Below are 25,150 nucleotides of genomic sequence, written 5' to 3' on the forward strand. Positions count from 1 at the left end.
CACACACACACACACACACACACACACACACACACACACACACACACCCTTTTACCCAACTGTAGAAACTTTATACCAACTGGAAAATAGCCAGCCTGTCCAGGGCATGGTTTTTTAAGAGTGTACTAGTTCATGTTAGTCACTGCTTCATTCAGGGATGAAACTTCCATGTTAGTGAAGGCATTTTGCAACCTTCCAGAGCAAGCTAGCACTAACCACTTCTCCCTGTATTATTAACCCTTCTGGGTGGGGTGGGATGGGAATGTGCTTGCCCTTCCTTTTCTAGCTCCCCATCGACATTCTCCTATCTATAGCTTTTCCTCTACAGCTCCCTCATCGAATTTCCTTGTTCTCATCCCAGATCTTCGCTCCTTCCCCAGAAGCAACCTTTTCTCAGACAAGTGTATACCCTATATGCTTTTGGTCCCTTTCCCCCTATTGATAGTCAAATCCTCCAGAGCCAGAGGTAACTCAAAGGGAGAGATGTTAATTTTTTTTATTTAGGGGAAAAGACCCTGACAATTGTCTCCAGGTGCCATCTTTTCCTTAGCTAATCGTCTCCTAACAAGACAATAATGCCAGTGGTGTCTGGAGGCCTGTGGTTTCTCTGAAGAGCCATGTGGTTATAGATCTAGAATTGGAAGGGAACATATCCCAATGTTCTCATTTTATAGATGAAGAAGCTGAGATGGAGAGAGACTTGCCCAGTGTCACACATATAAGAGACACTGACCTCATTAACTAAAGTTGAGCAGTTTTTCTGCTGTACCACATTACCTCTTGCTCATGCCCATTCACCCTAGCCCTCCCTTGGCAGTGAACACTTTGCTCTCTCCCTTTCCGGTCTCCTCTACTCCCCCATTCACCCCACACATACACAGTAAAATAAGTTGTTGGCTAGGAACTAGGTTCCTGCATGAGGATAAAGGGTAGCTAGCTGGTGTAGTGGATAGATTACTGGACCTAGAGTTAGGAAAACTGATATTTGTGAGTTCATATCTAGTCTCAGACCCTTACTAGCTGTGTGACGCCGGGTAAGTTACTTTACCTTGTTTGCTTCAGTTTCCTCATCTATAAAATGAGCTGGAGAAGGAAATGTCAAACCACTCCAATATCTATGCCAAGAAAACTCCTTTTGGGATCACGAAGAGTTGGACATGACTGAAAATGACTCAACAACAATAATAATAATAAGGATGAAGTCAACTCCATCCTTACTACTATGTATAAAAAGATCATTTTCTGGTTGGATGACTATCAGGTATATTGTAACAGGAATTCTCTTTGGGTATAGGTTGGACTAGCTGGCTATTGAGGTTCATTCCCCTTTCCACTTTTCTAAATTACATGATTCTGGTGTATTCTGCAATAGTTCTCAACAATTTTAACTTTTATGATCTGTATATGGCTTATGTTCTTGAGTTCTTTCCTGAGTTTTGTCTTGTCTCCCCAAGAAGGCTCTTTGAACTGGAAAGAAGTTAAGGACATTGTTATTTTAAAAACTCCATTTTAAAGATGAGAAAACCGAGGCTAGATGTAAAATGTTAAATGAAGATTAAAAGGTAGTTTAACTGATTCCCACTTTAGGACTTTTTCTAATATACAACACTATAACTTAAAGTCAGGGACCTTATATTTATATCATATTTGTACCTATTGTAGTGCCTAGTATAGGTTGTTGATCAGTTGTGCCCAATTCTTTGTGACCCCATTTGGGGTTTGCTTGGCAGAGATACTGGAGTGGTTTGCCATTTCCTTCTCCAGCTCATTTTACAGATGAGGAAACTGAGGCAAACAGGGATAAATGACTTGCCAAGGGTCACACAGCTAGTAAGTGTCCGAGGCCAGATTTGAACTCAAGTCTTCCTGATTCCAGCTTAGCACTCTATCCACTGAATCACTTAGCTGCCTATTCTGAATTCATTCATTCATTTAGAGTCCTTACTATGTGCTGAGCATTGTGAAAGGTGCTTAGTGATATATAAAGATAAGTAAGGTATTTTCTTTGCCTTTGAGATATTTACAATCTCCTAAGCAAGATAAAAGCTAGAGAAGGAAATGGCAAACCACTCTAGTATTTTTGCCAAGAAGCCCCCCCCTAGTAGAAATAGTCCCAAGGGACTATTTCATTTTTTATCATCAGTGTCCTTCAGCGCCTGTTATAATTAGTGCCTTTTATATACTAGATATATCATAAAAATTTATTGAGTTGAATTGAATCAGAAAAGGCTTCTTGGAAGAGATAGAATTCAAGGTGAAATTCCAAAGCTGGTCAGAATTTCCATAGGTGGAGATAGGGGACTGATGTGGTAAATTTCCAGGCAAAGGAACTTATGAGAACAAAGGAGCATACAAAGTTTGACAGGTAGGTGGCACAGTGGATGGAGCCCTTCCCCTTAGAATCAGGAAGAGATGAGTTCAAATCTAGTTGTAGATACTTACTGTGTGACCCTGGGCAAATAACTTACCCTTTGCCTCAGTTTCCTCATCTGTAAAATGGAAATAAAACCCATCTCCCAGGGTTATTGTGAGGATAAAATGAAGTAATATTTATGAAGCATTTTGCAAACCTTAAAATACTATATAAATGCCAGTTATTATTGTTATTAGAGCTGGAAGTATCTAGGCACAGAAAACAAGGAGCTATAAGTAATGAATAAATAATGGCCCAGTTAGGTTGGAATAGGTAGTAAAGGAGAATATTGGTAGTAAAAGAAACTGGCTGTAGCCAGATTATGGAGGGCCTTGAATGCTCTATTAATTAGTTGTATTCCATCCCCAGGAAGATAACTTTGTTTTTGCTTAACTCAGTAGGAAACAAAGTTCTTTGCAAAGGTGTGGATGAGTGGGTGGTAACTGCTATGAGCTGCTAAACAGTGTTTACAACAAAGGATTTTATTCCCTACTAGAATAAATTTATGGCTTGCTGGCCAGTGTTGGAGGTGGGGTTTGAGGCAGAAGGAGATAGTACAGAGCTGACTAAATACAGGAAGAAACTTTGGAGGCCAACTACTTATGCATTCTTCCATCTAATATAAGTTCATTTTTAACGTTAAGATGAAAACTGTCATTCATTCACAAGCTAGTCTTTCACTTTAATCAGATCAATTTAGCTAAGATCAGACTCAGTGAAAGCACATTTTACTGGAAGGGGACAGTGGGGAGATTTGTTGTTCATCCTTTGAAGAGGACCAATGACTTCACCAGGGTGATGCTTGACTTGCCAGTGAATTGGGTTTAAGTGAAGCAGAGTTGCATAGAGACCTCAGCTTCATTCTCTTCTCCAGTCATCGAAATCAAGGAGCAAGACAAAATTCAAGATGACTGGCAGTGGCCCAGGATTCAGTGGGCGACACTGGCTTTTTAAAATTAAGTCTTTCCCAGGTCTCAGTTTGTTTGAGGCCATGTCCATTTAATGACTAATGACCAGGTAAGAATTGAGACAAAAGATGGACCAATTTACCTTTACTTTATAAAAAGGAAGGCCCTCACGAGTTTCTGCTTTCTAGTGGCAAAGAATTGGAAATTAAGGGGATGTCCATCAGGTAGGGGGAATGCTTGAATAAATTTGTGGTCATATACCACAGATAGAATAGAATACTATTGTGCTATGAGAAGCAATAAGGGGATAAGGGGGGTGGATTCAGAAAAACCTGGGAAGACTAAAATGAACTAATGCAAAGTGAAAAGCACACAACCAGGGGAATATTGTATACAATTATAGCAGTGTTGTAATGACGATCACTATGAAAGGTGGGTAAAGGGAGGGTAGGAATAAAGAAAGAGAGAAAAGGAGAAAGAAGGGGAATATTAAGTGTTTTGCTTTGGAAAGAGGGACGGATTTTGACTCAGAGAACCTGAATTCAAATCTCACCTCTGTTGTCATTGTTCAGTTGTGTTGGCCCTTTGTAACTGCCATTTGGGGTTTTCTTGGCAGAGATACTAGAGTTCTTTGCCATTTCCCTCTTCAGCTCATTTTACAGAGGAGAAATTGAGGCAAACAGGATTAAGTGATTTGCCCAGGGACACCCAGTTAGTAAGTGCCTGAAGTTAGATTTGAACTCAAGTCTTCCTGACTCCTGGCCTAGCACTCTATCTATTGTGCCATCTAATTGCCCACAGATTCCTGCTTCTGTTGCTCACTACCTATATGACCCTGAGCAAATCAGTTCCTCTTGTTGGGTCTCCGTTTTCTCATTTGTCAAATGAAGATGGAGGTATGGGGGAGTGGTGGACAGGATAATCTCCAAGGTTGCTTGCAGCTGAAATCTTTGATCACAGAATATCAAACAAAGCTGGAAGGAAGATTGGAGATCATCTGGTTCAATCTCTTAATCTTCCAGGAAAGGCACCCTAAACTCAGAGAAGCAGTTTTATTCAGGGCAAGTAGAAGGGATGGCAGAGCTGGGATTAGAAGTGGATTTCTTGGTTCCCAGTTCAGTTTACCTTCTATCAAAAGAATCCTGCTCATTTCCTAGCCTAAGTGATGATCCTCCCCTTGGCTCCTTTCTCTCTTTCTGTCTTCATTTTTAGCTTTGGGTAGTTGGGAATTGTGTGGTGTGTGTGTGTGTGTGTGTGTGTGTGTGTGTGTGTGTGTGTGTGTGTGTGTGTGTGTGTGTGGGGGACAGGTTCCCTTACCTTCTTCATCTTTGGCATGTGTAGTGGGAATTGGGGAGGTTCCCTTACTGACTCCTTCTTCATCTATAGCTTGAGTAGTTGGGAAGTGTGTGTGTGTGTGTGTGTGTGTGTGTGTGTGTTCCCTTACCCTCTTCATCTTTAGCTTTAATAGTTGGGAATTTGGGGAGGTTCCCTTACCTTCTTCATCTTTAATTTGGGTATTTGGGAATTTGGAGAGGGGAAGAAGAGGGAAGCCTGGTTTAGTGAAAAGAATGATGGTTTTGGGGATGAGATCATGGACTTAGAACTAGAAGGGGCTTTAGAGGGCCTCTTGTCCAATAGCCTTACTTGATAAATGAGGAAACTAGGGCAAAAGAGATAGAATGACTTGCCCAAGGTAACTCAGATACCAAAGGACAGAGGTAGGATTTGAACCTAGATCCTCTGATTCAGACTCAGTGCCCTTTCCACTTCCTCAGTTTCAACAGACTTGCCTTCACATTCTCATCAATGGAGTGGCTAAATATCCCTGCCTGTGACAAGCCTGGGGTTTATGAGAGGCAGCATGGTAACAACACCGGGTCTGGAGTTATAACACCGGGGTTCAAGTTCTTCCTTTATGACTTGGGAAAGTCACAGCCTCCCTGGGCCTCCTTTTCTTAATTTGTTAAATGAGGAAGTTGAATTAGAGCCTCTAAGGCCTCTACCAGCTCTTAGATGCTAAGTCCACCCTTCCATACTTTGTATGCAAGTCACAAACTCTCTGAGTTCCAATTTTTTTCATTTGTCACATGAGGATTGTCCTGCCTACCTTGTGAGGTAAGTGCTTATATAAATGTAAGTTATTATTATTTCTCGGACTGAATTCCCTCCCCCTCCCAGGGCTTCTTGAGAATGTTGTCCTTAAATTAGATATTTCACTCTTGCTTCTCTACAACGCTCTCTTCCAGATAGGCCCTCCAGTGCTGTGCTAAACAAACCGTCCTGGAAGGGTTCCAAGAGAGACTGACTCGCTTTCACATTCAGCCCTCTCGCTGGAGGCTTCTCTCTGCTTCCTGTGCAGGCTTGTTGAGCCTCAGTGTGACTGAGGTATGGGGCACCGCCATCTCGCTCTACAAATGAGGTCAGGAAAATTCCCATGAACTGCGGACCACTGCACTAGGCAGATTTTCCTGGCTTGGTTGGCTACTTATTTTCCTTCCTCATCCCTGAAAATGAGTAGGTTTCCTCAGGGGAAATCTCATGTGTCTCTATCCTCACAGAGCTTTGTGAGCGAGAGTCAGAGGATCTGGGTTTGAGTTTCAATTCTGCTAACCTCAGTCAACTGTCCTTCTCTGTGACTCAGTTTCCTCCTTTCTAAAATGAGGAGGTTGGAAGAGATGATCTGTAAGGTCTCCTCCAGCTCTAAATCCAATGAGTGCATTCATGTGAGGGGAAAAAAAAAATAAAAAAAACCTCACATAAAATCTTCCAACCCTGCTGCCAGCCTGTAAATATGACAGTCTTTGGACACAATCCCGCTGGCAGGGAGTCTCAATCCTAGGATTAGCCCTGGATAACTCATCTTAATGTGAGAAGGATCTTGAAAAAAAAAAAGGGGGGTCTGTTTGTTTGGTTCCCTCCACCCCGCCTTATTAACTTGTAAGTGACTTTAAATGGTATTCTTTCCCCCTCTTTAGCTTCCCCCCCTCTTTTATAAATACAGTCCATTCCTCCTATCTATTATCATCTCAAATTTAGGGGGAGACCAGACATCCCAAGAAAGAGGTTTCTAGTGACTACTGTGCCTTTTTATTTGGGCATCTTGAAAGGAAGAGGTCACTGGTATAGTGAATATAGAGCTAGCCTCCATGTCAGTAAGGCCCAGTGGGTTCAAGATCCACTTCTCATGCATCCTGGCTTAACATCTCTGGTCATTCTTAAGCCTGCTTTCATTTCAATTCTAGTTAAAAATGTAAGGGAAAGGGATTGGACCTCTGAGTTCTACAGTATAGGGCTCTCCCAAGTTAGGAAAAACCATCTAACAAGGAAGGTCAGCACCTCCTCTGAAACTTAGAGTGATCCACGATTGCCAGTGGTCCTGACTTTTGTCTTGCCACTGGCCTGTGGGGAATGATGGGAAATGTGAATGAGGCTGACTACTGTGTAGTCACAAATTCAATTCATGCACAAGTCAAGATGTCATTCGATAATATCATTAGTTTTCTTTGAAAATGAAGGACAAATAACAACAGAATTTAGGTGCTAATCTGCATTGGTAGAGGGAATTTCCTCACTGGGAGTACTCATAAGTTTTGTGGGGGGATTAGGCCGTGTGTCTGATACCTCTTACCCAGACTGTAGCAGACACCTCTGCTTAAAGGAAACCCACTACCTTGTCAGACCCCTTTTGTTACATGTCACATCTCGAGTTGTTAAGCAGTGAAATGTACTTGTGTCTCCACTAGCACAGCCAAGGACCGGAACACCAGGCCAATACTTACTCCCTCTCCCTAAACATCTTCAATTAGGAAAAAGCATTTATGTTTGAAAATTAGTCTAAAGGAATTAGTTAGGAGGCAACTAGGTGGTTCGGTGGATAGAACTCTGGGCCTGGGACAGGAAGACCTGAGTTCAAATTAGACCTCAGACACTCACTGGCTGTGTGACCTTGGGCACATCACTTAATTTCTGTTTGCTTAATACACTGGAGAAGGAAATGGCATACCTCTTCAGTATCTTTGGATCTATCCAGTGTCTTTGCCAAGGAAGCCCTGTACAGGGTCATGAAGAGTTGGACCCAACTGAACAACAACATCATTAATTAGTCTCTGGTGGTGCGAAATTGCAGACACCAGCAATCAGTTTGCAGAAGTTTTTTGAGGGAGGAGGGGTATGGAGTCCTGTTGCCCCTGAAATTCTCTCCCTATAGACTAGATTCAGCCAAGGAGTAAGATTGACCCTGTCACCATGAGCAGGTGGTGAAGGGAGACAGAGACAGAGGAAGCCGAAAGGGCCAGTATGGGCACTGAAAGGCTGGGTCCATATGGCCAGCACTTTAAGAGGGTTAGAGAAACTACACTTTCCCATGAACTTAATGGAGTTCTCTTTTGTAGTTACCATTCTGTGCCAAAAAACCAGCCCATTACGTTAAGTGCTGCCCACTGGCAACGGGACATTTCTCTCCCAGGGTGCAGAGAGGGAGGGAAGGCAGACTGTTCCATGAGGAGATGATATGGGAAGAGCAGCTGCAGGATAGGCTGCTCAATTTGGAGGGAGCCAAGGCCCCCCAAGCCCCATGACACCACTCTTCCCCTCTCCCATCACAAGTCCGTGGCCGTGTTTAGTCAGGCCTTCCATATAAACCTCATCCCATCTGGGCCAGTATTTTTTTTCCCCTTAAAATACAATTTCTCCCTCTGTAGTCTCCCTGGGGTATTATTATGTATAGAAAAGTCTTGGTGTGTTTACTTGGGAAATATTCATTATTCATCACAATCCATTCTTCTACAGGGTCACTTTCACCATGGAGTCTGTTGATACATTTTTTTCCCCTGCTGCCCTAGGGTAGAACAGCTGTGAGATCAGGGGACCCTGGGGAGAGACTCCATGGAGAGGCTCAGCTAGACAGCTAGTGTTTGCGGGGTACGGGAAGGCTGGGGGAAGATTTAGAGTGACTTTTAAGATCCTCTACAACTATTGTCTCAATTTTTCAGGTAAACTGAAAGCCAAAACAATTGATTTGTCTAAGGTCACAAATTGCTAGGGGCAGCATTGTGACTCAAGTCCAGGTCATCTGGACCTTTTAACACTGTTGTTGTTCAGTCATTTCAGTTGACTCCATTTGGGGTTTTCTTGACAAAGGTACTGAAGTGGTTTGCCATTTTCTTTTCCAGATCATTTCACAGATGAGAAAACTAAGGCAAGCAGGGTTAAGTGACTTGCCCAGGGTCACACAGCTAGTTAGTATCTGAGGCCAGATTTGCTCTCAGGAAGATGTCTTCCTCAATCTAGGTCTGATACTCTGTCCACTGGGTCATCTAGTTCAATCCAGGTCTGATACTCTATCCACTGGGTCATCTGGTTGTCCATTTTTGACACTCTGACTCCAAATTCTATATTATTTCTATCTGAGGCCAGATGACCTGAGTTCAGTCTTTTCTTCCACAACTTACTATTTGTGTAACTCTGGACAATGCACTTTTTTGATTCTTGCTTTCTTCACCTGCAAAATGAGATTAGACTTGATCACTTCTAAGATCTCTTGGGCCTGTATGGTCCTATGATCTCTAAGATTTATTTCTGAATCTATTGATTTAGCATCTTTGTTCACCTTTGCCAAGAATTCTTCTATGTGTTTGGGCAAACCACCAAGTGCTGAATTAAAATTTTAACTATTCCCAACAAGCTCTGTGACCTTAAGCAAGTCAAGCCGTCTCTCTGTTTTTTATCTGTAAAAATGAAAAAATTTGACAAATGATATCTAAAATCTCTCCTAGATGCAGCGTTCTATCGTTCAAAGTTATCCCTCTTCGGTGGCTAGGTGGTGCAGTGAATAGAGCACTGGCCCTGGAGTCAGGAGGACCTGAGTTCAAATCTGGCCTCAGAAACTTGACATACTAGCCGTGTGACCTTGGGCTAGTCACTTAACCCCAATTCTCAATAGCCCTGTCTTTCCCCCTCCAAAAAGCAAAAAAAAAAAAGTTATCCCTCATCTCTAATATTCTATATTCAACTGTCCCTTCCAATGGTAACATTCTATATGGTAAGGTATCTTCAACCTCTAACATTCTGTGACTCTAATTTTCCCATTTAGATATTTAGAATATGGTGTCACCATAACCACTCCAAGGCATAGTAACTAATGCCCTGGAAACTGTGGGATTGACCATGGGGTGTATGTGTGGGTTGCTGGTGGGGGTTGTGATAGTTTCCTCCTCTGTTGGAGATCTATTTCTTGGGTGACTAGGGAGAAGTGGGCCAAGACTAAAGCTTACATTACCGAATCTTTACAATAATTATAGCCATTACAAAATTCAGAGATCAGGCTGGTGACTTATATTTGTGCGTGTGTTTGGTTAGAGACAGGGAGAATAGATGAGAGGACCTATGAGGAGTAAAGATGGGAGGTCTACCTTTTAAAAATACTGTCTCCTATTCTCTAGGTCTGTTTGTAAGTTCTTTTCAAAATCAATTCCTTTGTTTTCTGATTTTTTTTCTCTCATGTGTACAGTTCATTTCCCCAGTTAAACTTTAAGCTTATTGAGAGAGGAGATTAAGTCTTATGTTTTGACATGTGTGTCTACAGTACTGAGAACAGGGCCGGTCACAGAATAAATAAGGCTTAAACTATGGAGGAAAGAGAAGAGAAAAAGAAGGAAGGAAAACATCTTTCGGTGAGGCTAAAGGACCAGTACTTTAGTATCCAGAGAAATTCCTGGTGCTGGCTCAGCCACCAAGTAACATTTTGTTTTCATGAGTCTATGTTTTGCCTTTTAAAAGACATTAAAAATGCATAAGAGGGTTGATTCTGCCACGTACTAGCTATGTGGCCTTGTGTAAGTCCTTTAAGTCTCTGAGCCTCAGTTTCCACATTAATGAAAGAATAAAAAAGCATTTATTAGTCTTTTTTGCTGTATGCCAAGTACTGTGCTGAGCACTGGAAATAGAGATACAACAGTGAGAAAGCTCCTATCCCCAAATAACTTACATTCTAATAGGAAAAAATTAATAACAGAGAGAATTTATAAAGTACTTTATGATTTGCAAAGCACTTTACAAATATGTCATTTGATCCTTACAAAAACTCTGAGGTAGGTACCATTATTATCCCCATTTTATAGATGAGGAAACTGAGGTAGTTGTGCTTAGTTGTTTTAGTTGTATCTGACTTTTCATGACCCCATTTAGGGTTTTCTTGGTAAAGACATTGGAATGGTTTGCCATTTCCTTCTCTAGCCACAGAAGTTAACTTACCCAGGGTCCTTCAGTAAGTGTCTGAAGAAGAATCTGAACTCAAGTCTTTCTCACTCTAAGCCTAGCCCTCTATCCACTGTATCCCTGTGCTGTTGAGCTAGTGGCAGCCAGGGACGGATGCTTTGGTCTGGGAATTCACTAGGAGAATGAGTAGAATAATAAGGCAGTCCATTGGTATGCCCTTTCCAGAACCAATGGTGGTATTAACTTGATTACAGTTCTTAGAGCAAGATGTGGAAAGCAAGGGGGGGACAAGGAGGAATGTGGCTGCAAAGTAGAGAATGCTCAGGATGGAAGTGAGGCTTGATTGGCCTAGGGAGTTCATACCTAAATGTCTTAGGCATGGCATTTAGAGAGATCTGTTTGGAAGGTAGAAAAACAGCAGAAGGAGGGATGGAATGAGGATGGGCATTCATGGACTAAGAGGGTTTGAAGCGTCTATGACTGGAGGCGATAATACCTGCAGGACCTACATTGTAAGGCTGAGGTGAGATCAAAATGAGATTTTATTCATATTTATGAGATGTGTGTAGGTGTACACATACACACACACACACATATATATATATACACATATAAAATTATACAAATTAGATTATGTACATGCATACATATGTATGTATATATGTGATATATGCTATATATAATATGTGTGTATGTGTATATGTACGTCTGCAATATATGTCAGGTAGGTGGGCACAGGGGATAGAGTGCTAAGCCTAGAGTCAGGAAGATGAGTCTTCCTGAGTTCAAATACGACCTCAGACACTGAGTAACTGTGTGACCCTGGCAAGTCGCTTAACCTTGTTTGCCTCAGTTTCCTCATCTGTAACATGAGAGAAGGAAACAAACAGCATACTACTCTAGTATCTTTGCCAAGAAAACCCCAGATGAGGTCATGAAGAGTCAGACACTACTGAAAAATGACTACACGACAACAGCAAAATATAATATGTATGTAGGTGAATGAATGTGTGTGTATTTGGATATATAAATATATAAAATATATGTATCTCTGTGTGTATATAAAATGATCTCACTTTTTAAACTGGGTGCCACATAAATGTCGGTTGCACACACCTTTGGGATGCATGATTATATATTCTAGGATTCATATTTTGATTTCCTTCCTTTAGGAAACCTCTAATATTGTGAACCTTGTGCTTTTATGTGGGTACTGGTTTTCAGTGTACTAGAGGGTAACCTTCATATGCCTCTGGTTTCCTTAGTGGAGACTTTGAGCCAAGAAAAATGAGAAAATCTTCCAAAACCCTTTATATCGTCTTACGAGAGCTACTGTAATATAGAAATGTGAGATGTTATAGTACAATTATACTTCTGCAGTCCTTAGTCCAGAAATGGGTATAAAATTGGTGACTCATATATACCAGGTAATCTGGTAGCACCATAAATAAAGTTCTGGACCTGAAAGGAGAAAGACTTTAGCTCAAATTCATCCCCAAGCACTTACTAGCTATGTGACTCTGGGCAAAGCATTTCATTTTTGTATGCCTTAGCTTCCTCAACTGTAAATGGTAATAATAACACCTACCTCCCAGGTTTTTTTGAGGATGAAATAAGATGATTTTGGTAAAAAGTACTTAGCACATTTCCTGGCCCATAGTACGTACTTAATAAATACTTACTTTCTTCCCCATTCTTGAATTGAATAAAGGTAAGTACTTCACTTGTCTTATTCTTGAGTTGAATAAAGGCAAAGTACTTCACCTCCTACTCAACCCTAACAGAGGCTTCTGAAATTGATGTTCATAAAGCCTTTCACTCTTTCAGAATGTTCCCTCCCATCCTCCCTTCATCCATCAAAATCTAAACTCTTCCACTGTGGTGTAGTTGAAATACCACTAGAGAAACTGAATGTAAATCTCAGCTCTGCTATGGATTAGCTGTGGTGGTGGTGTTGTGGTTAAGTCATGCCTGACTGTTCATGACCCTATTTGGAGATATCTTGGCAAAGATACTGGAGTGATTTGCCATTTCTTTCTTTGGCTCATTTTACAGATGAGGAAACTGAGGCAAACTGGATTAAATCAGCCTGTTAGTAAAGGTCAGATTTGAACTCAAGAAGACTCATCTTCCTGACCCCAGCACTCTGTCCACTGCACCAACCACATTATCCCATATTAACTTGAGATAAGACATCAGTATTCTCTCTCTCTCTCTCTCTCTCTCTCTCTCTCTCTCTTTTCTGTCACTGTCTCTTTTTCTCTTTCTCTCTGTCACTGTCTGTCTCTTTTTCTCTGTCTCTCTTGCTCTCCCCACCTCTCCTTCCCTTCTTCCCTCTCTCCCTCCCTCTCTCCCCTAACCTGGATATTCCTTGGGGTCAGAACCACTTCTGTGTCTTTATATTCATTCCATGCCCCCTGCTCCCCTCTCCCCTTCCTAGGTACCCAGTATCTACTGAAGCTCCTTGCACATAGTAGACACTCAATGAGCATGTGTTAAATCAAGGAATAAATGGATGTGAAATAAAGCCTAACTTTCCTAATAAAGCTACCTTTCATCTTTATCTTTCACTATTCCCATTCATGTGTCCTATGCTCCAGTTAAATGAGAAGACTCAGATTCTGTTTTCCTCCTGTGCTCACTCTACATGCTCTATCTCAAATTAGAAGTCTTCCCTTTCAGCCTTCCATGGGGCTTCCTCTGATGCTCCTGGACAGAAAGAATCTCTTTCTCCTTCCGTTTTCTCTTAAGGTTCTTTTCTCTCTTTGTCATACTTTAGAATCCAGCTAAATTTACCTTCTCTCTGGTTTTCACACATATTCCATCTCCTCTCTTAAACCTTTGCATTGCTCATTCTGCAGACCTGGAAGGTACTTCTCTTTTCACCTCTACCTTTTAGGTCAATGCCTTCAAGGTGAATGCTTCAAGTATCACCTTCTCCAAAGAGCCTTTGCTGATCCTCTCTACTTTCAGTATCTTCCTCCCTTATTATCTTGGATTTAATTATATTGTATATATTCTGTATATACCACAGAAAAAAAGCTCTTTGAGGGCAGAAATTAGTTCATTTTTTACTTCGTATCTTCAATGTGCAGTGTCTAGCACATAATAGGTATTTAATGAAAGTTCAGACATTTACTAGTTATGTGACCCTAGGCAAGTCACTTAAGCCTGTTTGCCTCAGTATCCTCATCTGTAAAATGAGCTAGAAAAGGAAATGTTGAACCACTCCAGTATCTTGTCCATTGATTGTTGCATTATATAGGGTGTCCCAAAAGTCTTGGAGCAGTTTGAAACCTTTGGGACATATAACCCTGTGATATTCTCTTGTATTGTACAATACTTATTGCACTTTTTAATAGTACCTTAATATTTTCAAAGTGCTGGTACAATTATTACTATCCCTATTTTATGGATGAGAAAACAGAAGATTTGAGAAACTCTTCCAGGCATCTAATGTGTTAGGACTAGATTTGAGCCCAGGATTCCTTACAATTGCCACCTTTGCGACCTTGGGCAAGTCATTTAACTTCTCTTATAATGTAAGAAGTGTGGACTAGATGAGCTAATTCCATTCAATAAGCATTTATCAAGCACCTAGGTGAAAGACTGTGCTGGATACTGGTGATACAGCTCCTCACCCCCTCAAAAATGTAAAACAGGTTATCCTATAAACTAGTGCTGTAATTTTAAGGGCTTAAAACTGACACCTTGTGGAGTCCCTTCTCTTAAGGAACTTACATTCTACTAGGAGATACACCATTTACAATTAGAGTATAAGCAAGTGCAAGATAATTTGAGAAAAGGGCAGGAGAGAAATCAATGAAAGCTTTCTGTAGGAGGTGGCACCTGAGTGAAACCATGAAGAAGGGTAAGGATTCTAACAGGTTAAGCTGAAAGGGAAGTATACTATAGGCATGGGGGACAGCATGAAAGTGATAGATTAAATTCAAAGTTCAGGGAATAACAAAGAGGCCTCTTTGTCTGGAACTTAGAATACATGAAGCAGATTCATGTGAAATGTCTATAAAGGGAAGCTGGAGCTAAACTGTCAAAGGCTTGAAATGACTGTATTTTTTCAGATACAATAGGGAGCCATGGAAGTTTCCTGAGCAAGGGAATGACATATATCTAATTCTTTGAGGACCAATGTGGAGGATAGATTGGAAAGAGAGAGAATGGCAGCAGGTTGAACATTCAGGAGGCCATTGCAATAGTCCAGGTTTGGTGTGGTGGAAGGTAGTTGGAGAAAGGGAAGGGAATAAGGATTTTAATAGAACCCCTTATATTTTAGGTACTGTGCTAAATGCTTTACAATTTATTCTCACAACCACTTTGTGAGGTAGGTACTGTTTTTAATTTTTATAGTTAAGGAAACTGAGGCACAGAGTAAATGCTTTGCACAGGGTCATTGTCTGAGGAAGCCTTTGAATGCCTCTGTTTCTGACTTCAGGCCCAGCACTCACTGCCACCACCAGCTGCCTGGTGAGAGGTAAATGTTGTGGAAGTAGAACTGACAAGACAAGGCAGTAAAGAATGAGAGAGAGTGATGAATCAGGAATGACTTTGAAATTACATACTTGAGTGACTGAAAGGATGGTCACTGCCTCAGCAGAGAGAGAATTTTGGAGGAGGGGCAGATTTTACTCTAGCACTAGCCCTAATTCCTTTGGCTGGAGATGGGGGTAATGAATTCTGTTTTGGATATATTGAACGTGAGGTCATTGGATTATACAGTTAGGTCTAGAAGGGACCTTGGAGGACATGAAATCCAACTCCTTCATTTTACATAACAGGAAACCAAGGCCCCAGTTAAGTGACTTGCCTGGATTTGAACCTAGGTCTTGCTAGCCTGAAAGTTCACTTGGCTGCAATACTTCATACAGGTAACGTTCAGCAGGCAGTTGATAATGTTGAACTGGGGCTTATGAGAGAGATCTGGGCTAAATATCTAGATTTTACAATTATGTGCATAGATGTGGTAGGTGAACCCATAGGAGCTGATGAGATCATTAAGAGAGAAAATATATCAAGTGAAGAACCTTAGAGGGGGGTTGGAGAACACAAACAGTTGGAGGGTGGGAGATGGACGATGATTTAGTAAAGAAATCATAGGAGGTGGTCAGATAGAAGGAGAACCAGGAGAAAGCGGTATCATGGGAAACAAGGGAAGAAAGTATCCCAGAGGAGCAAGTGATCAAAACCTGAAGAAAGGTCAAGAAGAATGAAGCCGGAGGAAAAGGCCACTGGCTTTTGCAGTTAAGAATTGGTTAATAACCTTGGAAAGAGAAGTTTCAGCCAAGTGGCAGGGCCACAAATCAGATTTCAAGGGGCTGAGAAGTGAGTAGGAGGTGAGAATGTGGACATAATAACAGCATGTGTCTTTTCTGGGAATTTGACTGTGAAAGGGAGGAAAAGCACAGGCTGATAGCTGGAGGGGATGCCACGGTCAAGGGGCAGTTTTTTTATTAAAAGATGGGGGAGACCTGATCCCTTTTAGCTCTGAAAGGTTGAGATGTTACCATTCAAGGTCTTGCATATTATTATATCAAATTCCCCCTCTGTAGCTATCTTTGTTCATGTCCCATGCCTGCCTGTAGACTGCAATATCCTTAAGGGGAAGCACTTTGTCTCAATAATAACATCTAACTTACATTTTTTATGGTCCTTTAAGGTTTACAAATGATTTACTCTTAACAATCCTCTAAGGTAGGGTAGCTCAAGTATAATTATTATCCCCATTTCCCAGATGAAAATGAAGCCCAAGGAGTATAAAGTAACACACAGCTAATAAATGTTAGATTCAGATTTGCATTCAGTATAATAGTAATAATAATAATTAGCATTTATGTACTATGTACCAGGCATTTTACAAATATTATCTCATTTAATCTTTACAACTACTCTGGGAAGTAAGGACTATTGTCATCACCCCCATTTTATAGATAAGAAAACTGAGGCAAAAAGACCTTAGATGACTTTCCTAAGGTCACATAGTGTCTAATGTTGGATTTGAACTCATATATTCTGACTCCAGGTCCAGTGCTCTCTGTCCTCTCCATCACCTAGCTGCCTCTAGTACCCACTTTCCTTCATTTTCTACTAAAACACACAATTCTGTGGTTATCTATGTATTGTCCATCCTTCTATACTGTGACAATCTTGAGGTTTGAGCTGTTTCTTACATATTCCCATATCCTCTTTAGAACCTAGTACAGGCTCCTGTATATAGAATGAGATCAGTCCTTTTTTTTTTTTAATTTTAGTTGAAAAGCTATTTTTTCCTCTAGTTGAAATATTGCCTTTTAGCTAATTCTCGCAAGGGTTCCACAGAAACTACTCTAGCGATTAGGATACTTTTATTTTCCACAAAGCTCTTCAGAGTTTCATTTTCTTTACCCCCTCATTGAACTCTCTCTTCTTACTCTATGATAACAGACCGGGGGAGGATGGCCATGGAGATCACTACACCGAGTGCCCAGAGAACTATCGGGCATGAAGAGTACAGTCTGTATAGCAGTATGAGTGAGGATGAGCTTATCCAAATGGCCATCGAGCAGAGCCTGACTGACAGCTCCCCTGGGCAGCCAGCTGCCCAGAGCTGTCAGAAAGCTCGGACAGCAGCGAGAGAAACAGCTGCGGCCAATTGCTCCAACAGGCCACCTGCCCATTTTTACCCATGGACCAGGTAAGTGAATGGAAACTTGTGTGAGTGTGACGGATGGGGTTGGGTGGGAATGAGGACTTGGGGGTAGTTGGAAGGGTGAAAGGAGGGGAGAGGATAGCTAAACAACAGAACCCTGCCTTGCCAGCCAAGAGTTTGGCCAAGCAAAGGGAGGAAATATGAGGTGGTGGAAAATCTGCTGGATTTGACATTGAGGCCCAGGTTGAATCCAGGCTCTAACATTTATGAGTTATATAACCATGGCAAATGATATACTTTTTCAGAGCCTCAGTTTCTTCATTCGTAAGATGGGGATAAGACTTACATTGCTTATTCTACGGGGTTGTTTTGGAGAAGGTGCTTGTAAAGTGTTTGTAGAGATGTGAATTATTCTATATGGCTAGTTCTCAATTATAGATGTAAATGGTGGTGGTGGTGGGGTGAGTGGTGTGGACAGTCCAAAATACTGGCTAATCCAGGAAAGAATTGACATTTATTTTCAGAATGCTTTTGGGTACTTTAACTTTAGATATGAGAGACTGACTGATGCAATGGGGAGAGGGCTAGCCATGGAGTCAGGAACATATGTCTAACAAATTTCTATAGCCCTTTAAGGTATACGATTCTTATGACAACCCTATGGTGGTATTATAATGACCATTTTACATTTAAATTCCACTCAACAAACATTTATTTAATTTCTTCTACATGTAAGTCACTATTTAGGCCTTGGGAATACCAAAAGCAAATCAGAGCCTTCTCTGATGTCAAGATGTATACATTGTACTGAGTTCAAGGACTGTGTTCAAGATCTGCTTCTTGAACATATTAGTTGTGTGAACTTGAGCAAGTCTTGCAACTTTTCAGTAACCCAAATGACTCTCTAAGACAATAACATAGAATGTAACTGTTTCTTTTCCATTTTCTTTTTGGTCTCTCTGTGTGTATATGTTTGTATATATGTATGTATATGGATATATGTGAATATATATATATATTTATATAGCACTTAACATGGCTGATACATAGGCATTTAAAATAAAACTTTGTTTAATTAAATTGAATGAAATATAGTTACACATGTGCTGCTGTTCTGAGTTGGTAGAGGGAATTTACAGACTGAGTCTTCCCTAAATAAAAGAAATTTTCTTCCTTCCTTCCTTCCTTCCTTCCTTCCTTCCTTCCTTCCTTCCTTCCTTCCTTCCTTTCTCTCTCTCTCTCTCTCTCTCTCTCTCTCTCTTTCTTTCTTTCTTTCTTTCTTTCTTTCTTTCTTTCTTTCTTTCTTTCTTTCTTTCTTTCTTTCTTTCTTTCTTTCTCTCTCTTTCTTTCTGTCTTTCTCTTTTTCCTTTCTCTCTCTCTTCCTTTCTCTCTTTCTTTCTTTTTCTTTCTTTCTTCTCTTTCTATATGTGATGCCAATATATTCTTAAACAGGTTGTCCCAAAAGATTCAGAGCATGGTTAAGTTTTAACAGCATAAAGGGAGGTCCTTTTCTCAATAAAAATATCGAACACAAATTTTTTACTTTAATAGTTTAAAAAAACACTAAGATTTTGGGGACATGCTGTATATGTGTCATATATGGCTATATTTATGTGTGTACACATTACATAGATACATCATATTTGTATATATTATATATGCATACAATATATACTATTATGCATAGTCTTATACATACAGTGTAATGTGTATATGTGTGTACATATATAAAATTTATATAAAATCACAGGCAATTAGTTCACACAGTGGATAGAGTGCCAGATCTGGAGTCAGGAAGTCTCATCTTCCTGAATTTCAAATCCGGCCTTAGACACTTACTAGATGTGTGACCCTAGGCAAGTCACTTAACTCTTTTTGTCTTAGTTTCCTCATCTGTAAAATGATCTGGAAAAGGAAATGGCAAACCATTCTAGTATTTTTGCCAAGAAAACCCCAAATGGGGTCATGAAGAGTCGGACAAGACTTCTGAAACAAATGAACAATATAATCACACACACATATAATTAGAACTTTCATTTCACTGGCATAGGGAGCTCTCAGTGAAAAATTTATTTTCCCAATACAAATTGGCACCTTCTTTTAAACATACAGTTTTAGAAAACTGTTTGGGTCACTAAGAATTTAAGTGATTTGCCCAGGGTCACAAAATCAATATGAATCAGAGATAGCAATTGAAACCATGTGTTCATGACTGAAGCCACAATCTCATGTTCTTTTCTCTTCTCTCTCTGTCTCTGACTCTCTCACACACCCACACCCAAACCCACACATGCACCCAATGTATACACTCGTATGTATGTGAATATATCCATATGTATGTGTGTGTGTGTTTGAGATTTTGTGCATTGACACCACTTACAAATAAAACAAATTAAGCTGTACTCTGGGAAACCTGACAAGAGTCCTCACAAAGTTACCTAGTTTCACCATCCTCTTCTCTCCTTGTTCAGCAGCAACCTGGTCCCTGCTGGAAATAAGCATCAGGTTCTGTGAAGATATAATAATATTAATTGGTTATCTGGGTAACTCATTTTTATTACAAGGTGGACGCTTCAGGAATAATTAAGTATTTGGGTTTACAAATATCTGTCTTTATGGTCAAGCTAAACTGGAGGAAGGTAAAATTGCTTCAGTTACTGAAATGATAGGTGATCCACACCTCCCACTCCATCGAGGCCAAAGGTCAGGTATGGGATCAGCTGGAAGAAAGGTGAGAGAGTGAGGAGGAATCAAAAGCCAAGTGGTTGGGTCCAAATATAAAAAATAAGGAGACAGACTATTTAAATATGCTGTGCTTTTAGACATAAAGGTAATATTCATGAGATTAAGAGCTAGAAGAGACTAAAAATCTACTAGTCCAGGGGCACTTAAACTTTTTTTAATGTATGTGTCTTAGATGCCTCAGGCAGTTTGAGGAAACCTATGGTCCTCTTTGTCTAAATCATATTTTTAAATGAAGGAAATACTACATTTCAAATAGAGCAGGCATTCCTAATCTGGGGTTCACAAATCAATTTCAAGAGGATCCATGAATATGGATGGGAAAATTACATCTTTGTAATTTGTCATTTGTAAATTTGTCATTTGTAAACTACAAACTTTGACTTTGTTTATAATCTTTTATTTTATGTTTTTAAAAACATTATGCTGAGAAGGGTTCCAGGGGCTTTATCAGACTATCAAAGGTATTCCATGATATTGAAAAGATTAAAAAAAATACCTTGCATTAGAGATTAATACAAATAATGATGTAATTTTTTCCCATTCAACTTAATAGACCTACTGAAATCTCTCCTCACACCCCTTGGAGTCCAGGATAAAAAAGCCCTGATATTCTGGCCCAACTCCTTCATTCAATAGAGAAGGAAATGGAGGTTCAGAGGGAGGAAGAGATTTGTCCCAGTGAATCAAGTAAAATAAGTGGTAGAGGCAGAATTCAAAACCATACTCTCTGATAGAAAATTTAACACCCTGAGATGTTACCATTTCTTTCCTTGCCCAGCCCTTAGATGGGACAGTATAGTGCTAGACATGGAATCAGGAAGACATGAGTTCAAATCCAGCCTCAGATTCTTACTAACTATGTAACCCTGGGTAAGGCACTTGACTTTTGTTTGCCTCAGTTCCCTCAACTGTAAAATGGGTATAAAATAGCACCTGCCTCCCAGGATTGTTATGAGGATCAAATGAGTGTAAAGCACTTCACATACTGCCTGGCAAAAAAAAACCACACAACTGATGGTTGTTTCCTCCCTTCCTCCTTGCTCTCCAAACATTAGCAGCAGAGTCATAGGTTTTAGATTATTTTTTTAAATTTTCAGCCCAGGAGATCATTCTTCACTTAGGGTCAAAGCAACATGCACCTCAGAGTATTAACCTAGACTGGAACTCTTCATATGGCTATATGAAGACTCAACCACATATATATATAGGAGTTCTAGAGAGATTGAAGCCATTTTTGGTTACTCCCCTGATAAATTCTTTCTGATGTCCTGACAAAAATAAAAAACTGAATAAGATGTTACCATGTATACTTTAGTCTTCTCATAACCTGAATGGTTTGGTTTGGCCTAAAATAAAGTCCTTACTTCTCATTCACTGCCTGGGAGTGGAGGAGGAAGCTTCCTTGGGGTTCTCTTCCATGCTCTTTCCCTGTTAGTCCTCCCTATGTATGCCAGACTATTTATTTGAACCTCACAACAATCTATGTTATCCCTATTTTACAGATAAGGAAACTGAGGGAAGTGAAATTATTTGCCCATGATCATGCAGATAGTTGATGTTAGCAGTGGGATTTAAACCCAACTCATTCTAACTCCAAGTTCATCTCTCCATCATGGCATCTCTGTAGAGCAGTTAGTCTGAGAGCTGGGAGAGTTGGAAAACCCTGAGGACTCAGGTTAGAGTCACAGGACTTGGGAGAGAGTTAGATAGGACAATGTTATAGGTCCCTCCCAGTTCAAATGTTCTAGAGATTAGTAGCAGATTTAAAGTATGTCTTCATAAGCACATCATGGCAGAGGCGGTATGGCAGAGTGGGGAGAGCTTGGGATCAGATTCTCCTTTGGGTCCACACTGCCTGTGTGACTGAACAAGTTTTCACTTAACCTTTCAGTGCTCTAGGCAAGAAATGTAAGACAAAGTGATCACCAGCATTGGCAGAAAGAGTTTCCTCGCCGGAGAATGCTCTATACCAGTGAAATCTAAGGTCTAATCTCAATTCCTATATAAACATATTCTCTCTCTCTCTCTCTCTCTCCCTCTCTCTTTCTCTCTCTTCCTTCTTTCTCTTTCTTCCTTCCTCCTCTTTCTCTCTCCCTCTTCCTTCCCCTCTCTTTTTCTTTTTCTCTTGTTCTCCCTCTCTCTCCCTTCTATTTCTCCCTCTCTTTTCTCTATTTCCCTCTCTCCTCTCTCCCTCCCTCTGTCCATCTTTCTCTCCCTCTCTCTTTCTCCTGCTTTTTCTCTTTCTCTCTCCCTTTCCCTCTTCCTTCCCCTCCCTCTTTTTCTTTCTCTTTCTCCATCTTCCTCTCCTCTCTTCCTTCACCTTCATCTCTCTTTCTCCCCCTCTCTCTTTCTTTCTATTTTCCCTCTCCCTTCACCCCTCCTTTCTCCCGTCTCTGTTTCTGACTTTTATGTGTATGCTCTGATCTAGGGAGCAGAATAAAACGAAACTAAAGTCAGCATGAACTTTATCAAAAGACTGGACATCAGAAAGCTTGTTCTTCAACTCATCTTTTTTCAATTTGGATTATAGGTTCAGACTACCACAGGGGTTGGGATGGAGGCATTATAGCACAGCAGAAAGAATGTCACTTCTGAGTTACTATTTAGTTGTTTTTCGGTCATGTCTGACTCTTTGTGACCCCATTTGGGTTTTCTTGGAAAAGATACTAGAGTGTTTTGTTATTTCCTTTTCCAGATCATTTTACAGATGAGGAAACTGAGGCAAACAGGGTTAAGTGACTTGTCCAGGGTCACACAGCTAGTAACCATCTGAGGTCATATTTGAACTCAGAAAGATGAGCCTTCCAGGCCGGGATATTCTATCCACTGCACCACTTACCTGCTTATCACTTCTGAACTTAGGTTCAAATCCTGCCTCTGACTATGTGTTTCATGTTGGGCAAGTTATACAGCTTCTCTGGGCCTTAATTTCCTCACTGATAAACTGAGGAGGTTTTTCCATATGGCCCTTGAGGTCATCTCTTGCAGTTCTAGTACTGTGGTCCATGAAGTTTTCCCATTGATAGGAGGACTTAATCTGCATTTGTCAACAATTTTTCTGAGGGGATAGTCACCCATTCCTTCTGTGCTTGGAAACACCACCCCAACATGAGAATGTCCTTATTGGACCAGCCCTAAGAGGCTACAAAGTAATTTGGTGAAAACAGTATCAGGAATGCAGGTGTACACTTTGTAATGTAGTTTCAAGGACTTCCCCCTCCCACTCTGGGTAAATAGCATCACTGTACATAGATGATGTAACACTCATCCTGGCAAAGTTCCCCAGTTTTTCTTAGTCAGCTCTCCAGCATCCGTGACTGGGATCAGAGGAAGAGGACCATGCATGCACTTAGGCCCTGGATAAATAAGTTCTTGTGGTCTTTAAACCTTTATTGTATTTAAAAGCTCAGTTATTAACGTTAGCACGACCACAGCACATCGTCCTACGGATTGTAATCTCCTTATAAATCGAGTCCTATAGATGTGAATGCATAGAATCATGGGATCTTGAAGGGGGAAAGACCTAGGAAAACACCTGATCCGATCCTTCCTCATCTTTACAATATTCCCAATAGGATCATCCGTTTGTCTTGTGTGTCTGAACACTTTCAGTGATGGAGAGTTCATCATGCATGGAGGATGGCAGTGACATGGTAGATGATGGAGCTTTGGACTAGGGATCTGGAATATATGGGTCCAAATATTCCCTCAGATCTTTACTACACTGTGACACTTTCCTTATCTGTTAAATAGGAATAATAATGGCACTCACCTCACAAAGCAAAGATCAGATCATTTAAAGCACTTTGTAAATCATGAAGTGCTTCTTTTGTTCTTTAGTCATTTTGGTCATGAAACCCCATTTGGGGTTTTCTTGGCAAAGATAGTGGAATGATTTGCCATTCCTTTCTCCAGCTCCAGGAAACTGAGGCCAACAGGGATAAGTGACTTGCCCAGGGATACATAGGTAGTAAGTATCTGAGGCCACATTTGAACTCAGGTTCAGTACTGTATCCACTATACCACCTAGCTGCCCCCAAAGTACAGTAGAAATGCTTATTATTGCTATTGTTGTCACCTCATAGATCAGCCTATTTCACTTGTAAGTTACTAGAACTGTGAGAACAGTTTTTTTTCCTCCTGTTGACCCGAAAGCCACGTTCTTCTAGCTTCCATGGATTGATCCTGGTTCTGCCCTTTGAGGCCAAGCAGAATATAATTAATCCTTTTTGCATGTGAGCCACACAAGACAAGTTTTGTTTATATGACTAGTCTTTTGTTTGAAGACAATAACTACATTCCTCCCAAGGCTCTTTGCACAGCCCTGCCTCACTTAAATCCAATTCACCTGCACGTCAGGGCACCACCTCTCTGACATCATGGGCCACTTTGAGAATGGAGCAGCAGCAAGAATTCAGTTTTTAAATGTCTGTTGCTGATTTTTTCCCTATGATATCTCCAACCTAATTTTATGCTACCAAACAAACAAACAACTTAAAATGTACCAGAATATTATAAACAAACATATAGGGCAGATGATATGTAGTTTTGTTTTTGAAAAAGATTTATAAACCATTCTGCAGCAGTGAGCATAGTTTAAACTGTAGAAAATCACAAACTACCAGAGCTAAAAGGAACCCAAGAGGTCATCTCTTATAACCTGTTCCTAAATAGGAATTTTCTATATTCTGTTTTTGTAATTTATTTATTTATTTTTAGTTTTCAACATTCAGTTCCACAAACTTTTGAGTTTTAAATTTCCCCTGCCTTCCTTCCCTTCCCCTTCTCAAGATGGCAAGCAGTCAGATATAGGTTCTACATATACATTTATATTAAGCATATTTTCACATTAGTCATGTTGTAAAGAATTAGAACTTAGAACCAATGAGATGAACCAGGAGAAAGAAGAAAGAAAACAAAACAGAACAAAAAGAGAGAGCAAATAGTATGCTTCAGTCATCATTCAGAGTCCCTAGTTCTTTCTCTGGATGTGAAAAGTATTTTCTGTCATGAGTCTTTTGGAGTTGTCTTAGAACCTTGCGTTGCTGAGAAGAGCTAAGTCTATCAAAGTTAGTCATCACACAATGTTGCTGTTACTGTGTACAATGTTCTCCTGGTTCTGCTCACCTCACTCAGCGTAAGTCCCTGTGATTCTTTCCAGGTTTTTCTGAAGTCTGTCTGCTCATCATTTCTTATAGCTCAATAGTATTCTCTTACATTCATATA

General features: G+C 40.4%; 1 protein-coding gene across 6 annotated transcripts in view; it reads left to right on the top strand.

Moving 5' to 3' along the window:
• The window catches only part of ASB2 (ankyrin repeat and SOCS box containing 2), a 97,404-nt gene that overhangs the window by 14,662 nt on the left and 57,592 nt on the right, over positions 1-25,150 (top strand). For 2 of the 6 annotated variants that reach the window (XM_069086019.1, XM_069086014.1), the window contains exons 2-3: positions 5,568-5,740; positions 16,975-17,224. In XM_069086019.1, coding sequence (XP_068942120.1) covers positions 16,986-17,224 — 239 coding nt within the window. In that variant the 5' untranslated portion in view covers positions 5,568-5,740; positions 16,975-16,985. Of the gene's footprint in view, positions 1-5,112; positions 5,437-5,567; positions 5,741-16,974; positions 17,225-25,150 lie in introns of those variants that run through there. The other 4 variants (XM_069086016.1, XM_069086017.1, XM_069086018.1 and 1 more) reach the window with 4 other exon arrangements.

This window comes from Petaurus breviceps, unplaced genomic scaffold (assembly GCF_028583685.1).
Source record: "Petaurus breviceps papuanus isolate PSGF00001 unplaced genomic scaffold, PetGlider_PUasm1.0 177, whole genome shotgun sequence".
Lineage (NCBI taxonomy): Eukaryota > Metazoa > Chordata > Mammalia > Diprotodontia > Petauridae > Petaurus > Petaurus breviceps.